At 43.0% G+C, this 26,686-nt stretch overlaps 1 protein-coding gene across 3 annotated transcripts in view; it reads right to left on the reverse strand.

Annotated features, from left to right (window-relative positions):
• Positions 1 to 19,366: 19,366 nt before the first annotated feature.
• The window catches only part of LOC121279342 (zinc transporter 8-like), a 41,754-nt gene continuing 34,434 nt past the window's right edge, over positions 19,367 to 26,686 (reverse strand). For 2 of the 3 annotated variants that reach the window (XM_041190509.1, XM_041190508.1), the window contains 2 exons: positions 24,004 to 24,138; positions 19,369 to 20,850 (listed from right to left, as the gene is read on the reverse strand). In XM_041190509.1, the coding sequence (XP_041046443.1) occupies positions 20,705 to 20,850; positions 24,004 to 24,138 (281 nt within the window). In that variant the 3' untranslated portion in view covers positions 19,369 to 20,704. Of the gene's footprint in view, positions 20,851 to 24,003; positions 24,139 to 26,686 lie in introns of all 3 variants that reach the window. The other variant, XM_041190510.1, reaches the window with a different exon arrangement.

The raw sequence follows: 26,686 nt of genomic DNA on the forward strand, positions 1-26,686 counted from the left end.
GACAAGATGGGCTGAATGGCCTCCTTCTGTGCTGTAGCCTTTCTATGGTTCTATGGTTGTGGGGCTGGAGGAGGTTACAGAGGATAGGGAGGGGTGAGGTCATGCAGGATTTGAAAACACGGATGAGAATTTTGGAATCAAGGTACAGTTTGACTGGGAGTCAGTAAACGAGCACAGGGATGATTGGAGAACGGAATATGCTTTGAGTGAAGCCACAGAAAGCAGAATTTTGGATGATCTCAAGCTTACACAGGACAGAATGTGGGAGACTAGCCAGGGAATCCTTTGGAATTGTCAAGTCTAGGGATAATGAAAATGTGTTGAGAATTTCAGCAGCTGATGAGCTGAGACAGGGACAAAGTCTAGTAGTGTTACAGATGTGGAAATAAACGGTCTTAATGATGGTGCGAATGTATGTTTGGAAGCTCATCTTGGGGTCAGGTGTGACACCAATGTTGTGAACTGATTAAATCTCAAACTATTGCCAGGGAGAGGGCTGGAGTTGGTAGCTAGGGAACAGAATTTGGAACAGGGACCGAAAACAATGGCGGAATCGTCCCAGATTTGCTCAATGTGTGGTAGCGGGTGGAGAAATAGAAGATTTTCCCACCGACCACAATGACAGGTTTTTGCACCACACCGCCCCATTCTCACTAATAATGCATTCAGGGGAATGACGATGAACCACTGGTGGGGCAGCCTCTGATTCGCCTGACCCACTGTCACCTCAGGTGTTCAGTAATCCGGGTGCCATATTTAAAGGGCACCCAGCACAGAGCTAGCAATCTCCAATGGATAGGAAGCTGCTGCCAAGTCATGGCTGCCAAAGGGAGGAAACATGCTGCCTCCAAATTTAGCGACACTTCCCTCGGGCGCTGTGAAGTCCTCTACCCTGCTCCGGGAGAAGGCCAGCAAGCAAGGTCACCATTCCAGCATGGGAGGCAGTGGCAGCGGTGGTCATCGCCAACGCCCTGCAAAAAAGGACAGCCACCCAATGCCAAAAGAGGATGAATGATGCCCTCCATTCTGCCAGGGCAAGTCACCCTTCTCATTACTAACTCATACTCATAAACCCACAATCCACAGGGATCTCACTCACTGTCAAGTTCAAGGGAATAACCATTCACTCTCTTACACACACCTTCATCTGCCCTACAGATCATGTCCTCATCCCGTCCATGGTACCACTCATACCCACACATGCCAGGCATTCTTTTCATCTGGCCTGGCAGGCATCCTGCTTATGCTCTCTCCATCTGTATTCATGCAGGACAAACTGACACACAAGAAAAGGGAGAGGTCACAGACTGGTGGACATTAAGATCCTCACAGGCTTTGAAAATACAGTCTTCCAGCAGGCTGGCGAGGATCTGGACCATTCCTCTGTTGACAGTGAGGTTGGCATTGCTCACCCAAGTGAGGATCCAATAGTGCATCATCCATCAGACAACCATGCTGTGAATCAGTTCTCCTGTTCCGCAGTCCCCTGCCATGCAGTAATTATCTCTCCTTGCTTTCACAGGCACATCTGGAAGGAGCCAAAGGGTCCATGAGTCAGGTCCTCGACTCAAGCTCCAAAAACACCTTGGAAGAAGAATCTGATGACAGCCTAATTGACGACCCATCACAGCACTCACCCATACCCTCTGCCAGTGCGGAGACACACACCTTGGTGGGACCTAATTCTAGAGTAGCCTCGGGATCACAATCGCATCATATGATCCACAACAGGTGGAGGCAGGGACTTCCCAGGTTTCCAGCACTAGGAAGACTGCTGGAGGCCAGAAATCTGCTGAGTCTGAGTCAGATGAGGAGCCTCTGGACTCAAACATACTTCAGTTGCTGGAGCTGCAAGGGCAAGCTTGGGAACATCAGGAAGGGATGTCTGCTGCACTCTTCAGGTTGAAAGGCATGACGGTGGAGTCCATCCACCTTCAGACTGAGGTTTTAGCGTCAGCATGCCAACACACCAAGGTCAACACTGGTAGGATGGCGGCTGCTGTAGAAACCTTGGAGCAGGACATTTGTCTTGCACTGCTGTGCAGGCTGAACTCCATCGCTGACATCATAGTTGGCCTCCAACACTGTCAATGCAAGAAGGATGTGGAGGCAGTTTGATCTCACTCCAGCTTCCCCTTCTTCTCAAGGAGTCAGCCACGGTCCCTTGGGCACCCAAAGGAAGGAAGATCAGCCGGTGCACACCCCAGGACCATCCGGGACTCCGGGAGTGCCTGGCCCATCTAAATCTCCTTTTCCTAAGGCCCCAGCAGCTCCAGCCCCGCAGACCAAGGAGGGTGCCACTGCCACACAGCAGGACCCTGAAAGTATGCCAGGGCCCTCCAGGCCACGGCCCTCCACAGGACCATGCCAAGGACATCACAGACAGGGCATAGCAGTCAGTGGGCTACCTCCACTTTGCAGTGGATGTCGGGGAGCACTAAGACATATCAGCAGGGAAAGGAAGGTTAAGAAGATGGCCTGGGCATGGGTGTTAATCACTTGTACATAATGTTCACTATTGTAAGTAAACTCCCTAGAATGTCTCCTTGTCTATGGCTCCTTGTATTGATGAGCAGATGTGAAACCTTAGTTCTGCACATGATAAAGATAGGCACTCAGTCCAGGGCCTCTTCCCTGTGCAGTGTGTGTGCAGACTAAAGTATTGCTTTGGCTTCACACTCACTGGACACATTAGTGATGCCTGCACCTCGATGGTGCTGGTCATTGCTGCCAGAATGTCATGGGCAGGCATCATTCTCTCTTTGTGCACTCAGCACCTTTGATGTGTGGCTGGCTCCCATCTCTTAAGCATCTGTGACTGGTGACACTGTGCTCCTGAAGGGGACAGGTGCTGAAGGCTGACAAAGGATCAGGTGCATTTGAAGTTTCATAGCTTTGTCTCCATTATATGACCCTGGTCACAGAACGCTAGCAAGCTGCCCTTGGCTAGACAGGAGTCAAACATTCACGGAGGCAATGTGAAGATCTATGGAGCATCCTCACTGCAAGTCATCATCATCCTCCTGGAATCTAGTGACTATTAGGACCTCCGCTGCAACTCCATGACATGAGCCTTAGCACTGAGGGTATGTACATTGCCATCAGCCAGACAGGAATCAAATGTTCACAGCTCCAAGGTAAGGATGCCTGGACTGTCCTCACTCCATCTCTCCATCATCCTCCACTAATTTTGTGCGCTTGCCTTGTCTGGCCAGTGCAATGGCCTAATTTCCAGTGTCCTCGCCTTTGATGACCTCATCATCATCATCATCACCTTCTACATCCTCCTCATTGGAGGAGGCATGCAGCTCTTCCATCTGCTCCTCAGCCAGATCCTTCCTCCATTGTGGAGCGTGCAGCAAGCGACGATGATGCGCAAAATCCTCAATGGACTGTACAGCAGTGCAACACCGGACCTGTCGAGGCACCGGAACCTCATTTTCAAAATGCCTGTCATTTGCTCCACCAAAGTCCATGTTGCAGCATGAGCATCATTTTACCATTGCTCTGCTGCAGTCTGAGGCCGCTGCATAGGCATCATCAGCCACGTCCTCTGTGGGTAGCCTTTGGCCCAAGGAGCAAATCTTGTAGCCTCTGTGGACCCTGGAAGATGTCAGGGATCTGAGCCCTGCTAATGATGTGGGAGTGATGGACAGTCCCTGGGAATTGTGTGAAGACCTGTAGGGTGCGTTTGTGGTAGTCGCACACCAGCTGAACATTCAGTGAGTGGAAGCCCTTGCGGTTGATGTAGTTGACAGCTTGTTGCTCCGGAGATCTAAGCGCCACATGAGTGCAATTGATGGCACCCTGCACCTGTGGAAAACCTGAGATCTGTACAAATCCCAGCACTCTTGCTTTCCGGCTTTCCTGATCCCTGGCGAATTGCACAAAATTTTATTCCTTCGCGAAAATGGCGTCCGTGACCTCTTGGATGCACTTGTGTGTGGTGATTTGCAAGATCCTGCACAGGTCACCTGTGGACTCCTGGAAGGAGCTATCAGCATAAAAATTGAGCGCCGCGGTCACTTTCACAGCCACTGGCAGTAAATGCCCTCCATGTCTCCATGGTGCCAAATCCTGCAGCAGGTGGCATATGTGACCAACCAGTTCCCTGGACATGTGCAATCTTCCACGACACTGGTTCTCAGTCATCTGCAGGAATGACAAGCGCCATCTATAGACCCTGGGTCTAGTGAGGCACCTATGAGCGACAAAAACAGAATTACCTGGAAAAACTCAGCAGGTCTGGCAGCATTGGCGGAGAAGAAAAGAGTTGGCATTTCGAGTCCTCATGACCCTTCGACAGAACTACCTATGAGCGACGGCTCACTGTAGATCTTCAGCTGCGTGAGCAATAGGCCCTGCTGCCCATTCATCTTGAGGGAGGTGCTCCTCCCTTTGCCGAGCCAGGCACCTCCACCGGTCTCTTCCTCTTCCCTGATCTCTGTAAGCCACGAGGCATACCGTTACATTACCAGGCTCCATGATCCTGATGTTCTCCTCCTGTAGGATCAAAGAGAGAGACACATTGGTTAGCATCTGTGTCCTAAGAACCTCTCTTGGTTAAATCTGAAGGCCCCTTTATGCATGCAGGATCGTGCTGGCCACCACTTGGAAGGCCAGTGTGTACTGAACTTCATAGCTGCCCGAAACTCCTCCCACCTCTGTCCCACCCCACTTGACTGACAGGAGACACCTTTGTTCACTGGACTGTATCCTGAGCTCTCAGCTCAGGCTCAGGCATTCTCCTAACCAGTACTGCAAGCTTGAACCATAATGGATACTGGTCCAAATTTTAATAAAGACATTGCAAGGGGCTGTGAGTGCCTCCACCAGTGACTGCGCCATAGTCACCTTTCGCAATGGGATTCTACAACTTGCCCAGTCAGCCAATTGTTTTGCCGCCCCCTGAAACACACTTTAGTTTGCAGTCTGCGCCTCAGGGGTGAAAAGTTCTGGAGCATTTAATGGCACTTTCATGCTTTTGCTTTGCTTGAGAGGGCAGAAAGTTTCAGCGGTCCAACACCAAGCATGTCAATGGAGCTGCTGCTGAACAGTCTCAGCTGCAGAAGAATGCTCAGTTTTGACAAGCTTTTCCAAGTGCATGGGTGCTTCCCTCTCCCCACCCCACCCCACACCATCTCGACATGTGCTTGTGTACTTTCTTCAGTCTTGGCTGACTTGCGCTCCCCCACCCTCCAACCCCCACCCCTCCTGCCCCCCCACTAGCCTGAACCACACTGGATCCCTTGCCCAGGCATCACACTTGAAAGTCAGCCAGGAAAAAGTGACTTGCCTGTGCCCCACGTGAATGTCCTTCCTTGATGTCCTATGGGGATGCTCGCGAGGGCTATGCAAGGTTGTGTGCACTCACCTCCAAGTTCACCTCGAAGTTCAGGTCGCCTGGTGCACGCCTTTTAAAGGCAGTCGGGAGGCACGTCGTTGTGAAGTCACGCCGACCTGAGCAGTATATTTGACGTAGGGGTATGATTCCGGTGAGCAGGGCTTATAATTAGATGCTAAAGTATTGAAATAAGGTTCCCAATGTGCAGCGATGGGAAATGTGCCTGCCATTGAAGCAGACGATCGCAAACTTTTTTCACAACGGCATGAAACCGACTTTTGGCCTTTGTGCCATATTGTCCAACCCCCACCCACTGTGACACCCAACACCAACAGGACCAGAAAATTCCGGCCAATGGCTTCAGTATTCTCAATTAACTGGAGGAAATTTCTGCTCTTCTGGATGTTGGGTAGGCAATCAGATAATTTAGCAACAGTGGAAGAATTGGGAGATATGGTGATGAGGTAAAGCTCGGTTTCTTCACCATACATATGAAAACTAACGCAGTGCTTTCAAATGATGTCACTAGAAAAGAGACAGGAGGCGGGGCACCAGAGGTAACTGTGCAGGAGCAAGAAGGGAAGCCATTATATGTGGCATTCTTGATACAATTACATAGGTAAGAATGCAACCAGGTGAGATCAGTCCCAGCCAGCTGGATGACAGTGGAGAGGCATTGGAATAGAATGCTGTGATAAATCATGTCAAAGGCTGCAGGTAACTCAAGAAGAATGAGGAGGGAAAGTTTATCTTTGTTGCAGTAACATAGGACGCAATTTGTGACTTTGATAAAGGTGGTTTGGTAGCGTGGCAGGGGCAGAAACCTGATTAAAGGGACTCAGGCATGCAGTTCCAGGGAAGATGAGCATGGATTTGAGAGGAATTCAAGGACATTGGAGAGGAAATTGGGAGGTTTTTTAAAAATTATTTTATGTGATGTGAGCCTTGCTGGTAGTCTCTTGCCAACGCAGGATGGCCTCCATCAGCAGTCTGTGCATGAGAATTGTTCCATATGTCACTGAACTGTACCCAGTCTATTGCGCATGTGATAAACATGTACAAGCGTTCTGATATCACTTAATTCTAGCGCAGTGAAAGCCAGTGCATGTGCGATTAAGGTCCACCACGTAGTGATGTCAGTCGGATCGCGAATGCACGAATTTCAAAACTCATGGTCCTTCAGCTGTAGAGAAAGAGAGACTGAAAACAGAGACTTTTTTTACTGTGTGAAGATTTTTTGTCTGCTGTTCCAGGAGAAAGTTACCTTTTTTTTGCACTGCTATTTCTCGGAAGGCTAGTAGAATTATGTAATTTGTTGCTCAACAATTTCATTATTTGTTTCAAGAGAGAGAAACTTTTGTTAGTCTGTGTATTGAGAAGGTTGCTTTTGCTCATCCCCCAATTGTGTGCTGCTCCATTACCAGCTTTACTTGCCTACAATTTACTCAAGGGCAAGAACGTTATCCTGAGCTATAATCCATTTTATCTCCTTCCAATTTTAAGAAAAACCTTTTGTGTGCCCGTCACTTCATGTTTGCTGTATGTGTGATCCATTTGCAGCTTTCGTGAGTTGCTAGCATCTGATGGCTACTTCAATGGACACAACCGAGGGTTGCTGTCAACGCTGCAGCCAACGTTGGGCATACACAGTTGATTCTGTGGCTCCTTTACGTTTATAGAGAGCAATGGAGTCGGCTGTGGCCTGGACCAAAAATGGCGCCACTCAAATAATCACAGCTGTGTTTTCTCCCATTGATCCGATAGCTTTGAATTATTGGGCACATCCGTTACTTTCACCCCTACATCTGCACTTGGTATTTAAAAACAACATTCCCATTCATTATTCTTTGTCCATGTCAACTTAATTTGTTACAGTTACATAAGTAAACAGTAATGCACAAACAACTCGCACATTTTACTATAATGAGTTTGTTTTAGCATTTGCAAATTAATGATAAACATCTATTAGTCAAACATATTTGCTCTTGAATAAGTTTCACACTTAATTTAGAAGTTTAAGCCGAGTCCACCTTTTCCACTTCTCAGGCAGTATACTTTGCAAAATAGGAAAGATCCAAGACATTAAGTGTCACTGATCAACATTTTTTAAACAATGAAAATGTAATACAAATGAGTTTTAAGGTTTTAAGTTTGGGACTTGTTCCTGTCAGTCTTTGCAGAATTATCAGATACTTCCTTGTAATCAATTCAAAGACAATGAGAGAAAATACCATAACAAAAAGGGTACAGAGTCCAGATAATTGTTGTATAAACCTGCATCCTATGGAATATTAAAATATTGTTGTTTATTAAAATATTTGTAATTTATGGAAAATCATCTTGCATTTCTCTGAAGAACCTGTTCAAAGCTTCAGCCAAATATTGTTTTTGCAATCAAGGCTTGAAATAATAGTTGGATTCATCACATTTGCTAGAGAAGTACGCAGAGGCATTCCTGAAATTCAAACTCAACATGACCTGTTTACTGGGCAGGTACTTCAGTCCACGAAGCCATGGTGCCTAGCTGAGGCACAGTTTAGTAATACAAAGTTTTGAATTGTATCTCATTATTTTGCTGCAAGCATCATTGAGAATTATTCATCTATTATGGAGCTGCATAATAATGTGAATTGGGAACTTTAATTTAAAACATTGTCTGAGCACTGACATGAATCCTGAAAAAATAAGCACAGGGATAAGGTAGATAGAAGTCACATTTGCTGATCTTATAGATTATTGCAGTAGGAACGGGAAATTAAATAACTGCAAATGTCATGCCATCTCCAAAGATTGCAAGAAAGCCGCTGTTTCTTAACAACTGATGTCTCATCTTTTGCGTCTGACAGGATTTCACTGTATGTTATCTAGATGTTATTTCCCCTCTTTATTTGTGAGTAGGGAACAGCAATAGCCTTTAGAGCTTTTAATGAATAATTCTATTTTTAAAAGTATTCTAAGCTCTTGGGTTGACCCATGCATGTTTCTAGTATACTTTTTGTTGTAAAGAACTGCATTAAGTAATGCATTTCTGGAGTTTATTTATTAACAGTCTCTTACAAGAACTTTGGAACTATTCACACAAGCGCAGAGGTGTACTGGCAGGCGGGGGCAATGGAATGATGGTCATTGGTGTTCCACGCATGCAGCCTTAATGCGCATGGCCACTGCGTTGGCAGTTCCTCGCTACCTTTGCAACCCTGGAGTTTGAGAGCTATGATGATTTCAGCAATAAATTGGAGATATTCCAGTATGTAACATGGTTTCCAGGTAAATGCTGTAATGTGCCTTTCCTTGTCTCACTGTTAATTATGCTATTCAAATGTGAGTTACTATTGTGGTTACAGGTAACGGGCAGCCTATTCCATAAATTAAGCATCCACCCACTTGAAAGGGAGAACAAGAGACCATAAATTCGTCCAAATTCCCAGCTACTGTAAGCATTCCTCAGCGAGGTTACACTGTGACCAATATGGGCAGCCATATATCTGTTCCACAGGTAGTTCTACTGTTGCTGTACATTGAATTAAGGTAAGCTTTGCAGCACTGATGCAGCTCTACATTGAGATGCAGTATCCGCATGTAGCATACAATCTGTGTTGCCTCAAGGATGCTGCAGTGGATGGTGCCCTATGTCCACTGGTGGTAGCTGGCAGTTGCATGGACACTTTACCACCTCATGACAGGTTCAGATAGCATCTGAAGTACTGGAACAACTGAAATCAGAGTCTTTAGTGTGTTGAGCCAGGCATACAGGAATTCATTGCTTTAGGTTGCCCCATTAGTGTTGTTTCATTGTAAATTCAGTTTCTCTTTAGGGCCTGTCTCTGCAATTTATGCTGTGGTTTCCATTTTTAGATCTTCATTGTGTGCTGTGCTGCGTGCCGTCACTTCCATTGGCAGAACAATGGAACAGTGCTGTCAAGTGGATTGTCTGAAATCTTAGGAGTTGGCTTCAGCAATGCTCTGATCATTCCTGCTTCCATGATGCTCAACAGCCTTGCTCCAGCCCTGCTTGCTGCCTTGCTGCTGTTCCACTTGTTGCCTCACCTTGGCCTTGTTTCATGTCTCACTCTTGCCCTGCTCACTGCACCGCTTGCTGGCTTGCTCACAGCCTGCGCTTCCCTATCTCTGTCCTTATCTATCCAGTCGTAGCTGAAGCATCACCTGCACAGGTGCAGTCCTGCACCACTAGTTCTGCTCTCCTGCTCCCACCACATATCTGATAGAAATTTGGCCCTGCATTGATGGAAGCATAGCATCCGTTTTGATGTGTGAGCTGATAACTCTTTCTGTACTTCATTATCAAATCTTGCTTAGCAGTTAGCTCAGAGATATCCCTTGGCACATCTTCCTAAGTTAAGGGTGCCATGCAACCACAAGTGTTATAAAAGTATAATAATTTTCAGAATATTTTTCTGGTTTGTTGTAAAGTAGGTTTATGGGTGAGTGTAGATGATTCTGTCTGTGTGGTTTAATTACATTTGCAGTCAGGTAGACTGCAAACTTGAAATTATCAAGAGAAGCTAGGTGTAGAAATGTACTTGAAATGCTAATGAGTAAACATGGATGCTCACTTAGCATGTAAGGTGTGAAGGGAATTTGCATTTTCAGATAAGTGAAAGGATTGTTTGGATTTCAAAGGGATGTTAGTATGGTTACAACTAGCCAGGTGAGCAAGGCTAAGAAGTTTGTTTATTTTTCCCAAAGGTTACTAACAATATTGGCAACATGAAAGTTTTTATATTATGGGAAATATACAGTTTCAAAGATATATGGAACAATGGAATTTACATATTAAAAAGAAAGAAACATATATAAAGGAGAATGAAAGGCTATGTTGGAACCATGTGTGAAACAGCCTTGAAGAAGCCTCCAGCCATTTGTGCATAAGTCTGTTGTGTCCAGTAACTAAAGTTGGAGAAAGCTATTTGGAACTTCACTGTCAAGTGGTTACTGTGTTAACTTGCTGGGTTTTAAAAAAATCTAATATCTATTTTTGGACTGTTGCCTTAAAGGGGATATGTAACTGGGAGTCAGGTTAATTAGGAATTTTAGGAGTTGTTAAGGTATTAAGTAATTGTAGTCTTATGTAAGTGCTTGAAATCTTTTAGTTTAATTTAATTTTTAAAATCTCTAAAGGCCTTAGTGAACTCATTACTTCTGAATTCAGTGCATGCATCTTCTCGAAATAAATACAAATTGCAAACCCATTGTGATCACGTGACCAAGTTTCCCTTGTGGATTTGGTCTGCCTGGCACACATCATCTGCTACATCATAACACAAGCATATGGCTGTTGTTTGCCTGACCCGTTGTTCCACCTGATCCTACATCACATAGAGGAGCCCCTCATTCCCCAACATATTTCTTAGCACACTGAGGATTATTTAGCAAATGCTGTCCAATCACAGAATCATATCTAATGTTGGCCACTGTGTCTTGAGTTTTGCAAGCATGGGCTGGTTGAGTATGATCTGTACTCTGCCCATCGCGGAAAGCAGCTGGGACATGCTGTCAGATACGATCCCACCAGTCTTTAGGACGTACGGTCTACATACCTAGCATCACATTGGCACTAAATTCATATACCACATTATTCATTTGTGTGATAGGCAGAACGTCTTGCTGACAGCATCCTGTTAGTGGCAAATACCACGTATGATGCTACTGCACTGTAGCAGCGTGAAACAGCAAACTTCACCTGTTGCTCAAGTTTTTGAGAGACCTTGCCCTTCCAGGGTAATCTGAGGTAGACTTGGCACTTTTCAGGGCCAACGGTGATGGCCTTAGGCCTGTTCATGAGTTTGCGTGGTATACAGCATGAAATCATCTGATCAGGGTATTTATTGTCAAGCCAAAAAAGATGTTCTGCCGTACATCCCAAAGACCGGTGGATCATATCAAGCAGCATGCCCCAGCCACTGTTCACAATGGACAAGGTGGAGGCTGTATCCAACCAGCCCATACTCGCAAAACACAAAACACACTGTTCAACATTAAATGTGATTCCATGATTAGACAACATTTGTTAAATAATCCTCAGTGTACTAAGAATTATGCTGACAACCAAATTAAGATTGCCAGTCAGGCTTACAGTGTGGTGCATTTGTGTGTACTGGAAGCTACATATATTAATACACAGGGCCCTGTTCTTTATAGACAGAAAGAACAGATATACACATTGCATCTCTTTCAGCTAAACAAAATAAGTGAAAGCCATTTGCTGACACATTCCTCAGGGCAAAGCCCTGTGCAATCAGGGTCAAGCTGCCTGATTTAGATTTCCAACAATGCTCGGCTGCTAACTGTCAGTCACCATCACTGGTACATTCTCCGTGGCAACTCCTCTATCAATCAGAGTCCTCTTGCCAACCAATCAGCACTATCTTCTCATACAGTATAAATTGTTGTTTGCTCCTACATTGGTATTCTTGCAAAGTGTCCTGATGAGTACAAGTCTCTTTTTTCAGCAAAACTTCTGTAATTAGTTTTGCTGAGATCCTGGAGTGGGGTGGGGGTAAGGGAGGATGTTGGGGTTTTGGCTCTGGAGCAATGTTATCCGAAATTTCCCTTTGCTGAGTGTTCAGCTCCCAATAAAATTAGTAAAACTTGGTAGCCCTGTGTGGTGTGATTTAGTCTGAGAGGATCTGCGAACAGTCTGATGATTGTGGATCATCCTGAGATCTTGCACCATCTTAGGACCAGGGGCACACTGGGACAGCTTCAGTGTAACCAGATGGGAACATAGCAACAGGAGGGGAGATAATAACACCCCGAAAGCCTTTCACAATATTCAATGAGTGGAGGGTTAATCTGTGACCTGACTCCATATGCCAGCCTGTTCCATGTGGCAGTCTGTTCCCAATATTCCACAAAGTCTTATTTCAATTAACAATGGGCCAAGCGCCACTTTCCATTTGTAGGTGAAAATTGCAAACCTCTGACACACTGCAGGTGTAGCGTTGTATCTTGTGGTTCACAAGAATCAAGCATTCCTATGTCAGAAGACACCCTGAGACTCTGCTGGAAGATCCCCTCCTGCCCCAGCTGTTGACAGCTTAATTGTCCAATCGGCAGGAGATCAAATGTGCTGGTGACACACACGGGGTGGTGAGGCTGTTGAAATCATCACAAATCACAACCTGCCAGTTCTGTTAGATGGCAAGATGGGACATGGAGAGGGTGAGATGATTGAATAGAAGAGTGGGAGTATCAAACGTGAGGCAGAAAGGGGAATTAGACTGGGTGGGTCATTAGATCATATGGGGGGAAGAGAGGGATTATACTGGACGGATGTTAAAAACTATGGGAAGTGAGCAGGTGCCAGGAAATTGGGCTGGATTGGCGACTTTAGGTCAGGGAAAGTAGCGTGTACAGCAGGCATTCAAAGGCATTGTTGATTCCCAATTCCCTCAGCAATAGCTATGGGCATGCACAAGGGATTAGCCACATCTGTGGTTGATACCAAAGGTCTACCCCACCTGTGTACCTCTCTCTTTCCCCTTTGCCTATGGTCTCCCCCACTCCACCCCACCCTTCACCACACACACCCTGCCAAAGACACCGGCACTCCAGTGCACCCAGAAGTACGCAGTACCAGGCAGACATATCATGTCACCATAAGGGCATTTGCAGAGTCAGCAAGGGCATTCTTCAATGGCAGAACAAAGAAATAGGAGCTGGAGTGGACCATGCGGTCCATTGAGTCAGCTCCACCATGACCGCCTGCTCCCCATATCCCTTAATTCTCTGAGACCAAAAAACCTGTCTATCCCAGTCTTAGGTATATTCAATGGTAGAGCAGCCACAACTCTCTTGGGTAGAGAATTCCAAAGATTCACAATCCTTTGAATGAAGTTATTTCTCCTCATCTCAGTCCTAAATGATCAGCCCTGATCCTGAGACTGTGCTCCCGTGTTTTAGAGACCCTAGCCTCTAGCGAAACAATCTCTCAGCATCTACCCTATCAAACCCCCTCAGAATTTTACAGGTTTTAATGAGATTGCTTCCCGACAGAGGCAGGGGCTTCTACTTGCTCAATGTCTAGGTTGCTATGGATGACTGGAAGCAAAAATTGCAGCTACATGAGCGATATCAGTTAGCAGCCACAATGCTTTGGTTATGCCACTTGCAGGAGTCAAAACTGGTTGTCCCAGGGCCACAGGTTTATAGATGGATCAAGTGGTGACAGGGGCTTCCTTCTGTAGACCGGACTGATGAAACTGCTCAGTGAGGCAGAAGAGAGGTTTACTAATAGCCATGGCGCAGGGAGGCCCATTATAGAAACGTGGCAGGCTGCACTGTGGCGGTGGGGGGCAGGGGGGGTGTCGGTGTTGGGGGGCAGCACACAGAGAGGTGATGGGAGGAGGGTGAGACAGGAAAGGGAGAGAGGGCTGAGAAAGAAGGGGACCTCGGGAGGGCAAACAATGGTACGAATGACAAAACAAATAGTGGAAAACTGAGAAGTTTAGGAGAGTAGAGGGAAAGTAGAGTGCCTGTGAGGCAGGTAGGTAAAATGGTTTAGAAGGTAGATGGGATACTTGCCTTACTTAGTCAATGCACAAAATATGAGCAGGGAGGTGATACTATAGTTGTATAAAATATTAGATGGGCAATGTATGTAGTCTGGGCACAGCATTACAGGAAGGATATGGTTGAACTAGTGAGGGTGCAATTCTTCCCACATGGGTGTGTGAGGAATGTGTCAATTATCCACGGGGGCTTCCTGTGGTGTGTGTCAGTATTTATGGGATGTCCATGGGGAGCATGCCAATATTTATGGGCATCCACGGGGATGGTGTCAGTATTTATAGGATGCCCATGGGGAGTGTATCAGTATTTAGGAGGCTGTCCCCATCCAGTCCTCCTCACCCCTATCCCGGTCCTCCTCCTCACCCCATACCCTCCTCCTCATCCCCATCAAGATAGTATGTACGAATGTGAAGTCTACGCTTTGCATCTCAGATCCAACCAGCGAGTGGAAATGTGAGCAGGTTGTGAGATCAACACTCCAACACACACACAATTTGAGGCAGCACGTTGGGAGCTAGATCATAAAAGGGAAAGAAAAGGGAAAGACTGCCACAGACTCCTGCATCTGGATTCAGCAATAATGAAACAATCAGATCTGAAATTCTTCATTTAACTTGAACCAAAGTATCCTGAAATATCCAGTTATATTTAAAATGCTTTGATACTGCTTCAGTGGTTTATAGTGCCGAGCATATTTAGTAATATGTTCATGTGCTTAGCGCTCATTGAATATAGTAAATGTGTCAACTGTGAATATGAAGAATGATTGTGATCACAGATTTTTATACTTCCGATATATATTTGTGTTTGGTGTGGTTGTGGTACCTGAGCAAAACTTTACTGCTTACTTATGTGACTATAACAAATTAAACTGACTTGGACAAAGAATTGTGAATGGGAATGTTGTCTTTAAATGCAAAGTGCAGTAGATGAAAGTAACGGATGTGCTCAATAAATCAAATTGGATCAAGTGATGATTTGAGTAGCACCATCTCTGGTCCTGGCCACTGCTCCGTCACTTGCAATGATAGAGTAACACACTTGAACTGTGCATGAACAGCAAGCACAGCTGACGGTGGTGAGCTGCCTCCTTGAACCCATACAATCCATCTGGTGTAAGTACACCTATAGTGTTATTTAGAAGGGAGTTCCAGGATTTTGACCCAGTGACAGTGAAGGGGCGGTGATATAGCTCCAAGTCAGGATGGTGTGTGACTTGGAGGGAACTTGCAGATGGCGATGTTTCCAGGTATCTGCTGCCTTTGTCCTTTGAGGTGATAGAGGTTGTGGATTTGTAGAAGGAGCCTTGGTAAGTAGCTGCAGTGCATCTTGTACATGGTACACACTGCTGTCACTGTGCGTCGGTGGCGGAGGGAGTGAATGTTTAATGTGGTAGATGGGTTGCTGATCAAGTGGGCTGCTTTGTCCTGGATGGAGATGGTTTGATAGTTTGCAAAGATGGTGGGACCCAGGGTTGGGTTATTGAGAAGGGTGATGACAGCAGGTTTGCAAGCCACTCTTGATCTCTTCAATTCTGCATACAAGAAACTTTGCCTGTCTTTGAATGTTGCCAAAACAAACTCATATCAATCCACACCTAGTCAGCCAAATATTCCACCTCTCATATATGTTGAAGGCAAGACTCTGTGATATGTTGAGCACTTACCATACCTAGGAAGGCACCTCTCTCAAAGGCCACCATTGGAAAGGAGATTCAACATCAAATCAACTGTGCCAACTCAGCCTTCTACAAAGGCTGTTGTTAGGGAATAGAGTCAGTTTAAGTAACTTATATTGGTGTTAGTGGGTGTTAGGAATGAGTTTTAGCTTTAATGTTTAAGTCTGATTTGTATTTCTGTATCTGTGCGTTAAGAGGTCGTTGAGTTTTAGTTTCACTTTAAAAGGGGCCTGCATATCAAATGAGTTTTGCCACTGCAGCTAAGTTAAACAAACAAGAGTAGAGAAACTGGGCTGTTGCCTAGCAACAGGGGTCCAGAAAGGCAGGTCCCTCCCACAGACACACAGAAGAAACTAGAAAAAGCAGTTTGATTTGGAAGCTGATTGAGTTCAGTTAGTTTTGAAGATAGCTGCCAGGAGAGACTGAAGCAAAGGGGACAGATAGCCAGTCCCAAGAAAAATAAAAAACAGAATATTTTTGGAATGGCAAGAGACTTGGAGAAGTGTGCATTCAGAGGTACCCAAGTGTCCTTGTACATGAATCACAGGAAGTTAACATATACTACAGTGAGCAAATGATGTGTTAGCTTTCGTTACAAAGGGATTAGAGTACAAGAGTAAAGAAGTCTTACTACAATTACAGTGCATTGGTGAGGCCACATCTAGACTATTGTGCGCAGTTTGTTCTCAATTACCTAAAGAAGGATTCTTGTGCTCTGGAGCGAGTGCAACAAAGGTTCACTGGACTGGATCCTGGGATGAGGGAATTGTCCTATGAGGAGAGACTGGGGAGACTGGACCTTTCTTCCTTAGAGTTTAGAAGAATGACGGGTGATCTCATTGAAACATATAAAATACTCAAAAGGGCTTGTCAGGGTAGTAGCTGAGAAAATATTTCCCCTGGATGGGAAATCTAGAACACAGGCTCGCAGTCTCAGTGGTTGGCCATTTAGGGCTAAGATAAGGAGAAATTTCTTCACTCAAAGGGTTGCAAATCTTTGGAATTCTCTATCATTAAAGCACCATGAATGCTCAGCTATTGAGTAGAGTCAGGACAGTGGGTGATAGATTTTTGGGTATTAAGGGATATCGGGAAAGTGTGACGAGGTTGAGGTGAGGTAGAAAATCGGCCATGATCTTACTAAATAGCAGGGCAGGCTTAATGGCCTACTCCAGCTCCTTTTTCTTATGTATCTCAACTCCTACTGTTCACTTTTTGCTGCAGGTTTGAAGAGGGTTTTTGAAACACATCAGGGGACTCTCTAGAATATTCTTACAAGATTCCATCAAGATTCTACCTATGATTATGCTGGAAATTCCCTTAGGGCTTCGCCTAAAGTGAGTAAGTGCTGTGCCACTCTATCTTATTGGGCACCTTATAGGAACCACTGGAAGAAAAGAAGTGCCTGATCATCAGCATCTTGCTAGGAGACCCTTTTGGCTGGAGAAGAAATAGGAGGAGGAGATGAGGCTGGGCAGAGCAGCGCCAGCTGCTGCAGGAGAGAGGGACTCGAGGGGAAGGCACTCTTGTGGGTACAAAACAACTCCCCTCCACCAGGCTCTTTCTCAGTCCCTGAGTCATTCTGAAATGTTCACTTGCCTGCCAGCCAGTACATTCCACATCTTCAGAAAAAATGCGTGAGTGGTGCCCATTCCACAATAATTGAGTCTAATCAGTGCTTAAGTGGTAGACCTTCAGGTCTATTTAGCTCCTTCAGACAATTTTAAATTTTGGCAATCACCAATTAGGGCCAAAATTTTATGCTAAAACCAGATTTCCAAACAGGCTAGTTTTATTTGCACGATACCCATTTAGCACTAGTTTTCACTCTGTCACCAAAATGACTGCCTAAAGCAAGAGCCAAGAGATATAAAAAACTTATGATCAGACTGATTTGCATCTTTTCTTCTTTACTAGTACAGTATTAAGTGTTACAGAAATATTCTACTTAAATTAAATATGTTTCATTTCAGGACTTTTATTCAGAACCACCTCCAAACTGAAATAATGACCGTGCTACAATTTTTGCTGCTTATCTATTAATTATTTTGTTTTTAGTTTTAGAGTTCTGACATAAACATAAATAACAAGAATGTAGCTGATGTAATCAATTGGCATATATTACAAATTACAGAGATTAAACAATGTTAAATTTAAAATGAAATGTTTCATTTATCACACATGTAACATACTATAAATAATTGTTTTCAGAAAATTACCTCAGAACGAGTTGAAGGACTCTCTTTACTTTGTTCTAACATATTTTATGAGGAAAAAACAAGTTCTGCTTATTTGCATTGTGTTCCCAAAAATATTTTTCTCTTTTCTTAGATCTGTCAATGCTTCTCCATCACTGGACCAGAGATCAGAGGAAAGTGGCAAGTCTTCAAAGGAGTAAGTCTTGTACGCAGGGTGAATTGGTCAGTCTTGCTGTCAGTCAAATATGTTCTGGGAGCTGGAGACACAGAGAGCTGCTCGAAAATAAAGTACCATTTTCTTGAGTCTCTTTAGCTCAAGAAATGTTGTTCTCGGAAACCAACAGATTAATTCAAAACTAGACTTCCCAGATAGATAAACTTCTGATGGAGAACATTAAAACATTTTGCACACAATACAGGTAAGCCTAATAATTTTCTTGTGAATTTTGAATGTTTTATTCTGTTACAAGCTTTATTTTGACTACTATATTTCTCAGCGAGTGAAAGTTCAAGATGGCAACTGAAAGGAATTTTAAAATATTTGAAACAATTTCATTGGTTCACCATCTGCTTGTTGCTATTGGTTTTTGACTGCTAATTCTAAGGGAACTTTGTCAAACTTACTGACCTCCCATTTACTACATGTTATAACTTTTTTTCCATATTTGTTCAGAATATTATAGTAAATTAAATTGTGGGGCTCAAACTATTCACATGGGAAAAAAGTGCACTAGATGCAACTGTGTCAAAATTCTTGTCCAACTGGCATACTTCCACTTCAGTGCAACTGCAGCAGAACATTTGGAACTTAGACCACGGCCCAAATACACCAGATCTCAGCATTGCATTCAAGTTTCTTGATAGCTTAGTTGCAGTAGTATTTCCATGTACCCCAAAGAATGTCATTATTATGAGGGGGGGGGGGGTGCAAAAGGCAATGATTCCCTATGTGAAGGACATGCTGTGACTTCAGCCCTTAAAGGAACTCAGCGTGTCCATTTGGCAATGATGAAAGCAATTGTATTGGCTGAAGAGTGACCGGACAGAAAGCAAGATGCTGGGTTAAACCCTCACTCTCTCTCGAAGTATCTTTCAGCTGCTCTGGTTGCACTATCCAACTTTCTGGTTGGGGGAAGTGCCCAGAAGTATCCTGAAGTCATACAAATCATGGGACCTCTCTCTCTGATCCCATGAACTATGCATTGTAGTCAATTTTCATTTTATTAGCAATCTGCTTTTGCATTGCTCACATTGAGTCAGGGGATAGCCTGCTTTATTCTATGTAACATATAATATACCCTAAGAGCCACTTATTAATGGTGATTAGTTAACAAAAATCAAATTTTTATTCCAAAGTATCAAGGGATTATCAGTTGTATTTTCAGTTCAAATAATGCGATGATATCCATACTTTTGCGGATATTATAAACGAGTGACCTTGATTATCAAATCCATTAATTGTTAAGGATATAGAAAAAAAATTAACCAGAATATTACATTAAATTGTGGCAGTAAAGCTACTAATATTCATCATAGTTTTTATCTTTCCATGTACAATTTAACCTAATCTTCTTCACTTTCTATGCATATGCACTCATACGCTTTAAAGAAAAAAAAACCCCACTGTTTCGACACAATAACAAGAAGGTTTAGGACTGATATCAGGAAAGTCTTTAATCAATTTCCAGAATAGTGGCAGCAAGAACACTGGAACAATTCAAGAAACAATTGCGGTGATGGGGGTAGAGAGGGAGGGGAGGGCAGAATGTTAAAATCTCTCTGAATCAAGATAGGCCACGTAGCCTTCCTTATCCTTAATCTTCTTGTGAATCATGCTCCTTCTTTACCGCAGGAATGGCTGGTCCTGTTAAAGGAATGTCTATTTTATGCAGGCATTCAAAGCATTAATTGTATTTGTTGTGGGAATGATGGAAAATCTAATGAGGTCCATCATTCCTTTATGAAATGCTGCTTTACATGCTCCTGGCAACTAAATGGACATCTAAACGATACCCTAGCATGCAAACACAGACCTGCTATATGATCCTACTGCACAATTCATCCTTGCCTGCCTGAAAGCTGCTGAGGAAGATGCAGATTTTTGAGATCATTATCTTGTAGTTTGTAAATCTCTTTCTCAATCCCTCTCATCAATCATTGGTAATTTTTTTCAGAGATATGTGGATAAAAATGAAAGCACTGTACAAGATCACACATGCATGGTAAATAAGGCTGAAGGCACATATTCACAATTAGACCTAACTGTAAGGAAGACAAAAATGTACCAAAGCACAGAAACAAGTTTGCAGACAAGGAGAGAAAATGATTCCTCGGCCCTCATAAGCAGACCGTTGGAAACAACTGTCAGACAGGAACACAAATACAAAATCAGGAATTATTTGGTTACGTTTAAAGGCCCATGGTCTACTGATTATAGTTTTAGGCCGTTTCTTTGGTGTTTCTGTCAGCCTCCTGCTGGAGGTGTCCTTTGAAAACTCAGTGTTTCAGGATCAATGACTTAGAAGCAATTAATTCATTTTTTTCCTATGTTGTTATATTATAAATGCTAATTATATGGTTACATATTCAGCCAGGTCAGAAATAAAAATGGGAAGCACTTTGAAAACATAAGTACAGTGATGTGACTGGTTGAAAGTGCAGCCTTTCAAGAGTTCTTTTGTTAGCTTATATTGCATCTTTTCTGATAGAAATTTCAGCAAAAACAGAATGGCTAAGTTGTTGTAGCAAACCAGGACAGTTAATTTTTCTGCAAACAGGCAGATTCAATGTGTAACACATTATTTGCAAGAATTTTAATTAGACATTTTCTTGGATTTTGCTGAGCTTCATAAAATGATGATGGATGCAGTGGAGACCAACAGATTTGGCTCTACTGGTTTTGCCAAACATAGTGCATGCTAACAAAAATGGGTACTGTCTCTTAATGTAGCTTTAATCTTTAGGTTCCTGGCAAAATAGGCATGTTGGTTCTTGATCTGAATACTGTTCCACTTGAATTGTGATAGAATGAACAGTGAAAGTGTCAAAAATTATCTTTGTAATTTGCTTAAGTACTTGTTGAGGATTCACTTCGTCAGCTGTGGATTAACATGAAAAATAATTATTGTTAAGCAAGTACGATCAATTCATTAAGCATATGCAAATAGATGGTTCTAAGCATGCTAGCTGATAAATAAACAGGATGGATCAGTGTCTTAATCACACTCTTATTAGATTGACAACTCTAAGGTCTCATTCCAATAATTCGCTGTGAACTTCAGGCTTATTGTTTTATACTGTTTAGGAAAATTAAATGCCCTGTAAGCTGCATATGATTCTAATGCATATGGCCACAGGAAAGACCAGTAACTGTGAAGACACCAAAAAGTCTTTTAAAGGGTGGAAAGAAGAAAGTCCATGATACTAGGACAGAAGTGAAGATTCAGGATTTAATTAAGTAGCACAGAATTAGGAAAAGAGGTGTAGGGTTAAGGGAAATCAGAAGAAGGGCAGAAGAATCAGACATTATGGCTGAGAGCAGCAGCCTACCAGGTAGGCCCCTGTCCAACATATATACAAGCTGCACGGGTACTACCTGTGAGGAACTGTATATCTTCAAGCTGTGCCTCTCTCAGGATACCTATCATTGGGCATCTGTGCCAACTTCATCACAAAGATTGGTAGACTTGCTCCACCGCCAAAACTGCACTGTCCACTACAACAGCCCTCAAGTTTTATAGCCCTGGATCATGCAGGTGACAGATGCCTGCTTTCGTAGAGAAATTGAATTTGGTCACTTTGGCATCACAGCTAGACTGCAGAGACACAAAGTCAAGGACTTCTACAGAATAGTTGGATTCCCCAGGTTTCAGGCATCCACTATAGCATACACGTGGCCCCGAAGACCGGAGCCAAGCTGCTACTGAGGTATGTCAATAGGAAAGGGTTCCTTTCTCAGGACATCCAGCTTGTCTGTGATACAAAGCAGGGGGTAATTTTATTCATTGCTGTAGGAAGCATCAGAGGGCACATTCTACAATATATCTTTATCAACTGATCAACTGTAGCAGTTGCAACTCAGTCATTCCTTCTACCCACCCTACCAGATGACACCAAAACAGATCTCTTTGGACAACAAGATCTTATCAGGATTCCATCCCTGTATGAAGACATCTGAACCAACTGAATGGTCTATTTACTGACTTACTGTAATGTTCATAAATAACAAATTATGAGACAAGTGCCAGTGTATTTTGAAACAAAGTATTTTATTGCAAGTTGAGGGATTAAAGGTTGTGGTTGTCAGGATAAAGTTGTCAGTTAAGTCTGAGTGAGAACTGTACTGGAAAAAGTTAAGTGAACGGTGTGAGGACATTAATTAAAGTGGAGGCAAGGGGGTTGGGATTGTGCAAAACATTTAGTGTTTGTTAGGGGAGTAATGTGTGCCTTTATCCAGAGTATAGTGTGAAGGGTAAAATATTATGAGAGGCTTTAAAATATATATAGATACGCTCATTGCCATTTCTAAAATTTTAAAACTGAACAAAGACTTTTAAAATGGCTGAACCTTCATCTGTCTGTGACCCCTGAACAAAAGAAGCTATCTGGCAGTTTCGGGAAAACTCGCACCTCATTATCTTTGAGAAGCCACTAACCTGTGGACTGTACAGTCCAACTTCAAAGAGAGCTATACAAAGGCCAACTGCATCTAATAACCCAGGCTGGCCAGAAGGCGATGGATCGTCTGCTAAGACATAGGCCAAGCAACCTTCCTTTCAATTCCTAATGGCCAAGACATTTAACAGTCTTAGGAATCCAGGCGATGGATGCACATCCTTTATCAATGATGATAGAGAGGTTGGAGTCATTTGACATGGGCCTCTGGCTTGTGGAACAAGTAAGATTGCCTTGCTGAATTGAAAAGCTCAGTCTGCTGTTTACCATCTAACTAGCAGCCTCAGAGACAAGGAGCTCTGCCCAGGTGGAATACCTGGCCTCCATCTACACTGCTTCCACTGGAAATTCTGTACCATCACCTACAAGACAGATTCATCTCTGCATGTCTATCTCATCGTGTGAAGTCAACACCACCGGAAAAGTGAATTATCCGGCATCATTTTCCAGCCTGTTGACCACTGTGAAGGAATAGATCATTGGGCTTTGATTCTGGATGCTGGAATACATATGGAACACTATTTATTTTCTCAGTGGTCTATGTAGCGTAAAATGCTTTTTTCTCTACTCCTCTCTTTACTGTCTGAGTGAGGAGGTGACGTTGTGACCCTTCTTTTGTGTTTTGAATGTGTGCAATAAACTGACCCTTTTTTTAGTTCACCCTATCTCGAGTTCACAGTGGGTTATTAATAAAAATTTGTATCACACGAAAACCGAGGGGTTGGGAAATGTGCCACTTACAAAGAGGAAACAAATCAAAACACTTTTCTGTTTAAGGATGGGTGGTGAGAGGAGAAATTAGTGCTGTTTAAATTAAGCGCCCTTCTGTCCGTAACAGTGTTGTGATTTGCTTTAACAGGGTGAAGTGTGTGGTATTCGGGATGAGTAAGAGGGAATGGGAGAGTATGACCTGCTACCCCTGTCTGCTGTCTGCACTGTTGATCAGTCCTCGGTTTCAGGGAATCAGTGCCAGCGCCTATTCCCTGCTGATTGAATAAATGGAAAAAAACCAGTAGTGTGACACTCATCTCTTGCAGCTCTTGGAAGATGGTTTGGCAGTGTTCATCAGAGAAGAGCGTTGTGCTTCTTCTGCCTGCTGTTCCGGCATGGTGGTCACTTTGCACAGCTAGAAATTAAATGGGCATGACTGTACCAATCTGGACAGATGCTGTAGCTGATAGATGACATCAAATGATTTTCTGGAAATTACCATCAAAACCACTTCTTGACTCTTTACCTTGCTGTTGACTACTATAAAGTGTTTTGTACACCCTTGTACAATGGAAGTTTCCAGGGAATGAGATGTGGAGGTTGTGTGGCAGCAACTTACACAGTTTCTAAACTCAGGATACATTAGCAAAAATATTTAAACTAACTTACCCCAGGATATCTATGTGTCGCTCCCTATGCTTGTGAATGGTGTAACTATGTGGCACAAAAAAAGCATTAACTGGCACTGAGGAAATTCAGAGCCCATATTTGCTACTATTACACAAGAAGTCAGGTATAGCTAATATAACCGTATTGCTGACTGAATGAAGCCAAGAAATTGCATTTGAAAATGTTTCTTTACTGACCTGTGGCAACATGAGCTGAAAGGATGACCTGGTTCGTGGTAAGAGCCCAAAGATGAAGGCTGTGTACTGATTTTACTCCTTTAACGGCCAGAATCTTTTCCTTCACAGCATTGTAATTCAGTCCAATTGGCGCACCTTGATGAGAACGAAAACACCAGAGAAATAAAATTAAATACTATTTACATTTTATATATTTTATATTACATTCATGTTTACACATGCATTTATACACATTTGGATATATATTCTAGGCATTTTCATAGTGTTTCTAAGATATGGAACGTCTACCTGCCCCAAGCAACAAAAATGCTCAATTGCTGCTATTATCATGTTTCATCACAAGACAGAATCCTTGAACTGTGCACATAGCTTCTGATGGTTTGTGATGTGTGATTTGATTATGAAAAAAGTACTGAAATTTACAAAGCAATAGTATGCTCTTTGTTGTCTCATTTGACGTTCTCAAAATCATTGATTATCTATCATTGTCAGATCTATGCTTTTCACTCAGCCACAGATCTTCTCTTTTGTTCTTTCTTTCCCTAAAACTTTTCCTGGCAATGTACTTGCTTAAAACTGTTACATCTCTACTTTCTTCCAGTTTTGATGAAGGTGGGTCAGGAAGGGGCAGTGACAGTGACAAAGGTAAATAGTTGTCATCGTCGTCGATTCGAAAACCATGTCTACTCAGGGTCACAAGTTTCTGTCATGGGTCCCCAAGATGCCTGGACATGAAACTACATATATTCATACGCAGGGCCCTGTCCTCTGCAAGCAAAAAGAACATGCCCAAGCATCGAGCCTGTTTTGAATTAAACAAATACATGGGGGTCAATATTTCCCTGGAACATTCTCCATGGCAACACCTCAGCTAATCAGAGTCAACTTGCGAACCAATCAGCACCCTTTTCTCTTGCAGTTGTTGTTCCCTTTGAAATTTTGTATTCTTGCCTCTATCCTGATGAGTGCAAGACGAAAATATGTCTCTGGCATTATGTCTCTTTTTTTCAGCAATACTCAAGGGTAATACAGTAATCAAGGGGAATTAATCTTCATATAGACTGGGCAAACCAAATGTGCAGTAATAACTGGAGGGCGAGTTCATGTAATGTATACAAAGTAGATTTCTAGATCAGTATCAGTGTGAGGGACCAACTAGGAACAGGCTCTTTTGGATCTAGTATTGTGTAATAAGAAAGAGTTAATTAAAGCCTTATTGTAAAGGGACCTGTAGGGAAGAGTGAACATATGATAGAATTTTATATTGAGCTTGAGTGTGATTCAGTTAAGTATGGAACTAACGTCTTAATTCTAAACAAACCAAATTATATGGGTATGAAGGGAAACTTGGTTAAGGTAGGTTGAGAAACTACATTAGGGGATGTTGCATACAAGCATTGGCTGGCATTTAAATAATTAATACATAATTTGCAACAAATATACGTTACTTTAAGGCACAAAAACTTCACAGAAAAAGTGGTTCCACCATGGCCAAAAAGAGGAGTTAAAGACAGCATTAGATCAAAGGAAGATGAATGTCATGTTGCCATAAACAGTAATAAGCCTGAAGATTAGGAAGATTTTATAATTCATTCATCAAAGGAGAACCAAGAAACTAATGGGGATAGAGAAGAGAGAATGAGAGTAGACTAACAAGAGACAAAAACAGATTGTAAGCATTTCTATATGTATGCAAAAAGGAAGAGACTAGTGAAAGTAAACATGGGCCTATACGAAGCAGAGGCAGGTGAAATTATAAAGGGGAACAAAGCAATGTCTTTACCATGACACAAATACTTTGTATCTATCTTCACGATAGGAGACACAAAAAGATTCTGGAAATAATGGGGAACCAAGGATCTAACAATAATGAGGAACCTAAAGAAAATAATATAGGTAAAGAAATAGTACTGGAAAAATTAGTGGGACTAAAATATGACAAATGCCCTGGATCTGATGAACTGCATCTTAGAGTTTTAAAAGTGCAGAGATAGCGGTGCATTAGTTTTGGTCTTCTAGAATTTCTTAGATTCTAAAACAGTTCCCAAGATTAGAAGGTAGCAAACATAACCTCACTATTTAAGAAAGAAAGAAAAAAGAAAATGGGGAACTCCAGGTCATTTAGCCTAACATACGAATTAGCAGCAGGAGTAGGCCTTTCGGCATCTCGAGCCTGCTCTGCCATTTAATAAGCTGATCTGGTTGTGGCCTTAACTCCACATTCCTTCCTACCCCCTCCGCTTTGATTCTTCTCAATCAAGAATCTATCTAATATAGTGGTGGGAAATCTGCTAGAATCTATTATTAAGGGCATGGTATCAGGACACTCCAGAATCACAGAATTGTTATGACCCAGGAGACCGCCATTTGGCCCATCGTGTCTGCACCAGCTCTCTGAATGTGCAACTCACCTAGTGCCATTCCTCCATTTATTCCCTGTAATCCTGCACATTCTTCCTTTTCAGATAACAGTCTAATTCCTTTTTGAATGCTCCAATTGAACTTGCCTCCACCACATACTCAGGTAGTATATTACAGACTCTAACCGCTCGCTGCAAGAAAAATCTTTTCCTCGTATCACTTCTGCTTCTTTTATTCATTATTTTAAATCTGTGCCGTCTTGTTCTTGATCCTTTCACAAGTGTGAACAATTTCTCCCTATCAACTCTGTCCAGGCCCCTCA

Source organism: Carcharodon carcharias, chromosome 6 (genome assembly GCF_017639515.1).
Source record: "Carcharodon carcharias isolate sCarCar2 chromosome 6, sCarCar2.pri, whole genome shotgun sequence".
NCBI classification, from domain to species: Eukaryota; Metazoa; Chordata; class Chondrichthyes; order Lamniformes; family Lamnidae; genus Carcharodon; species Carcharodon carcharias.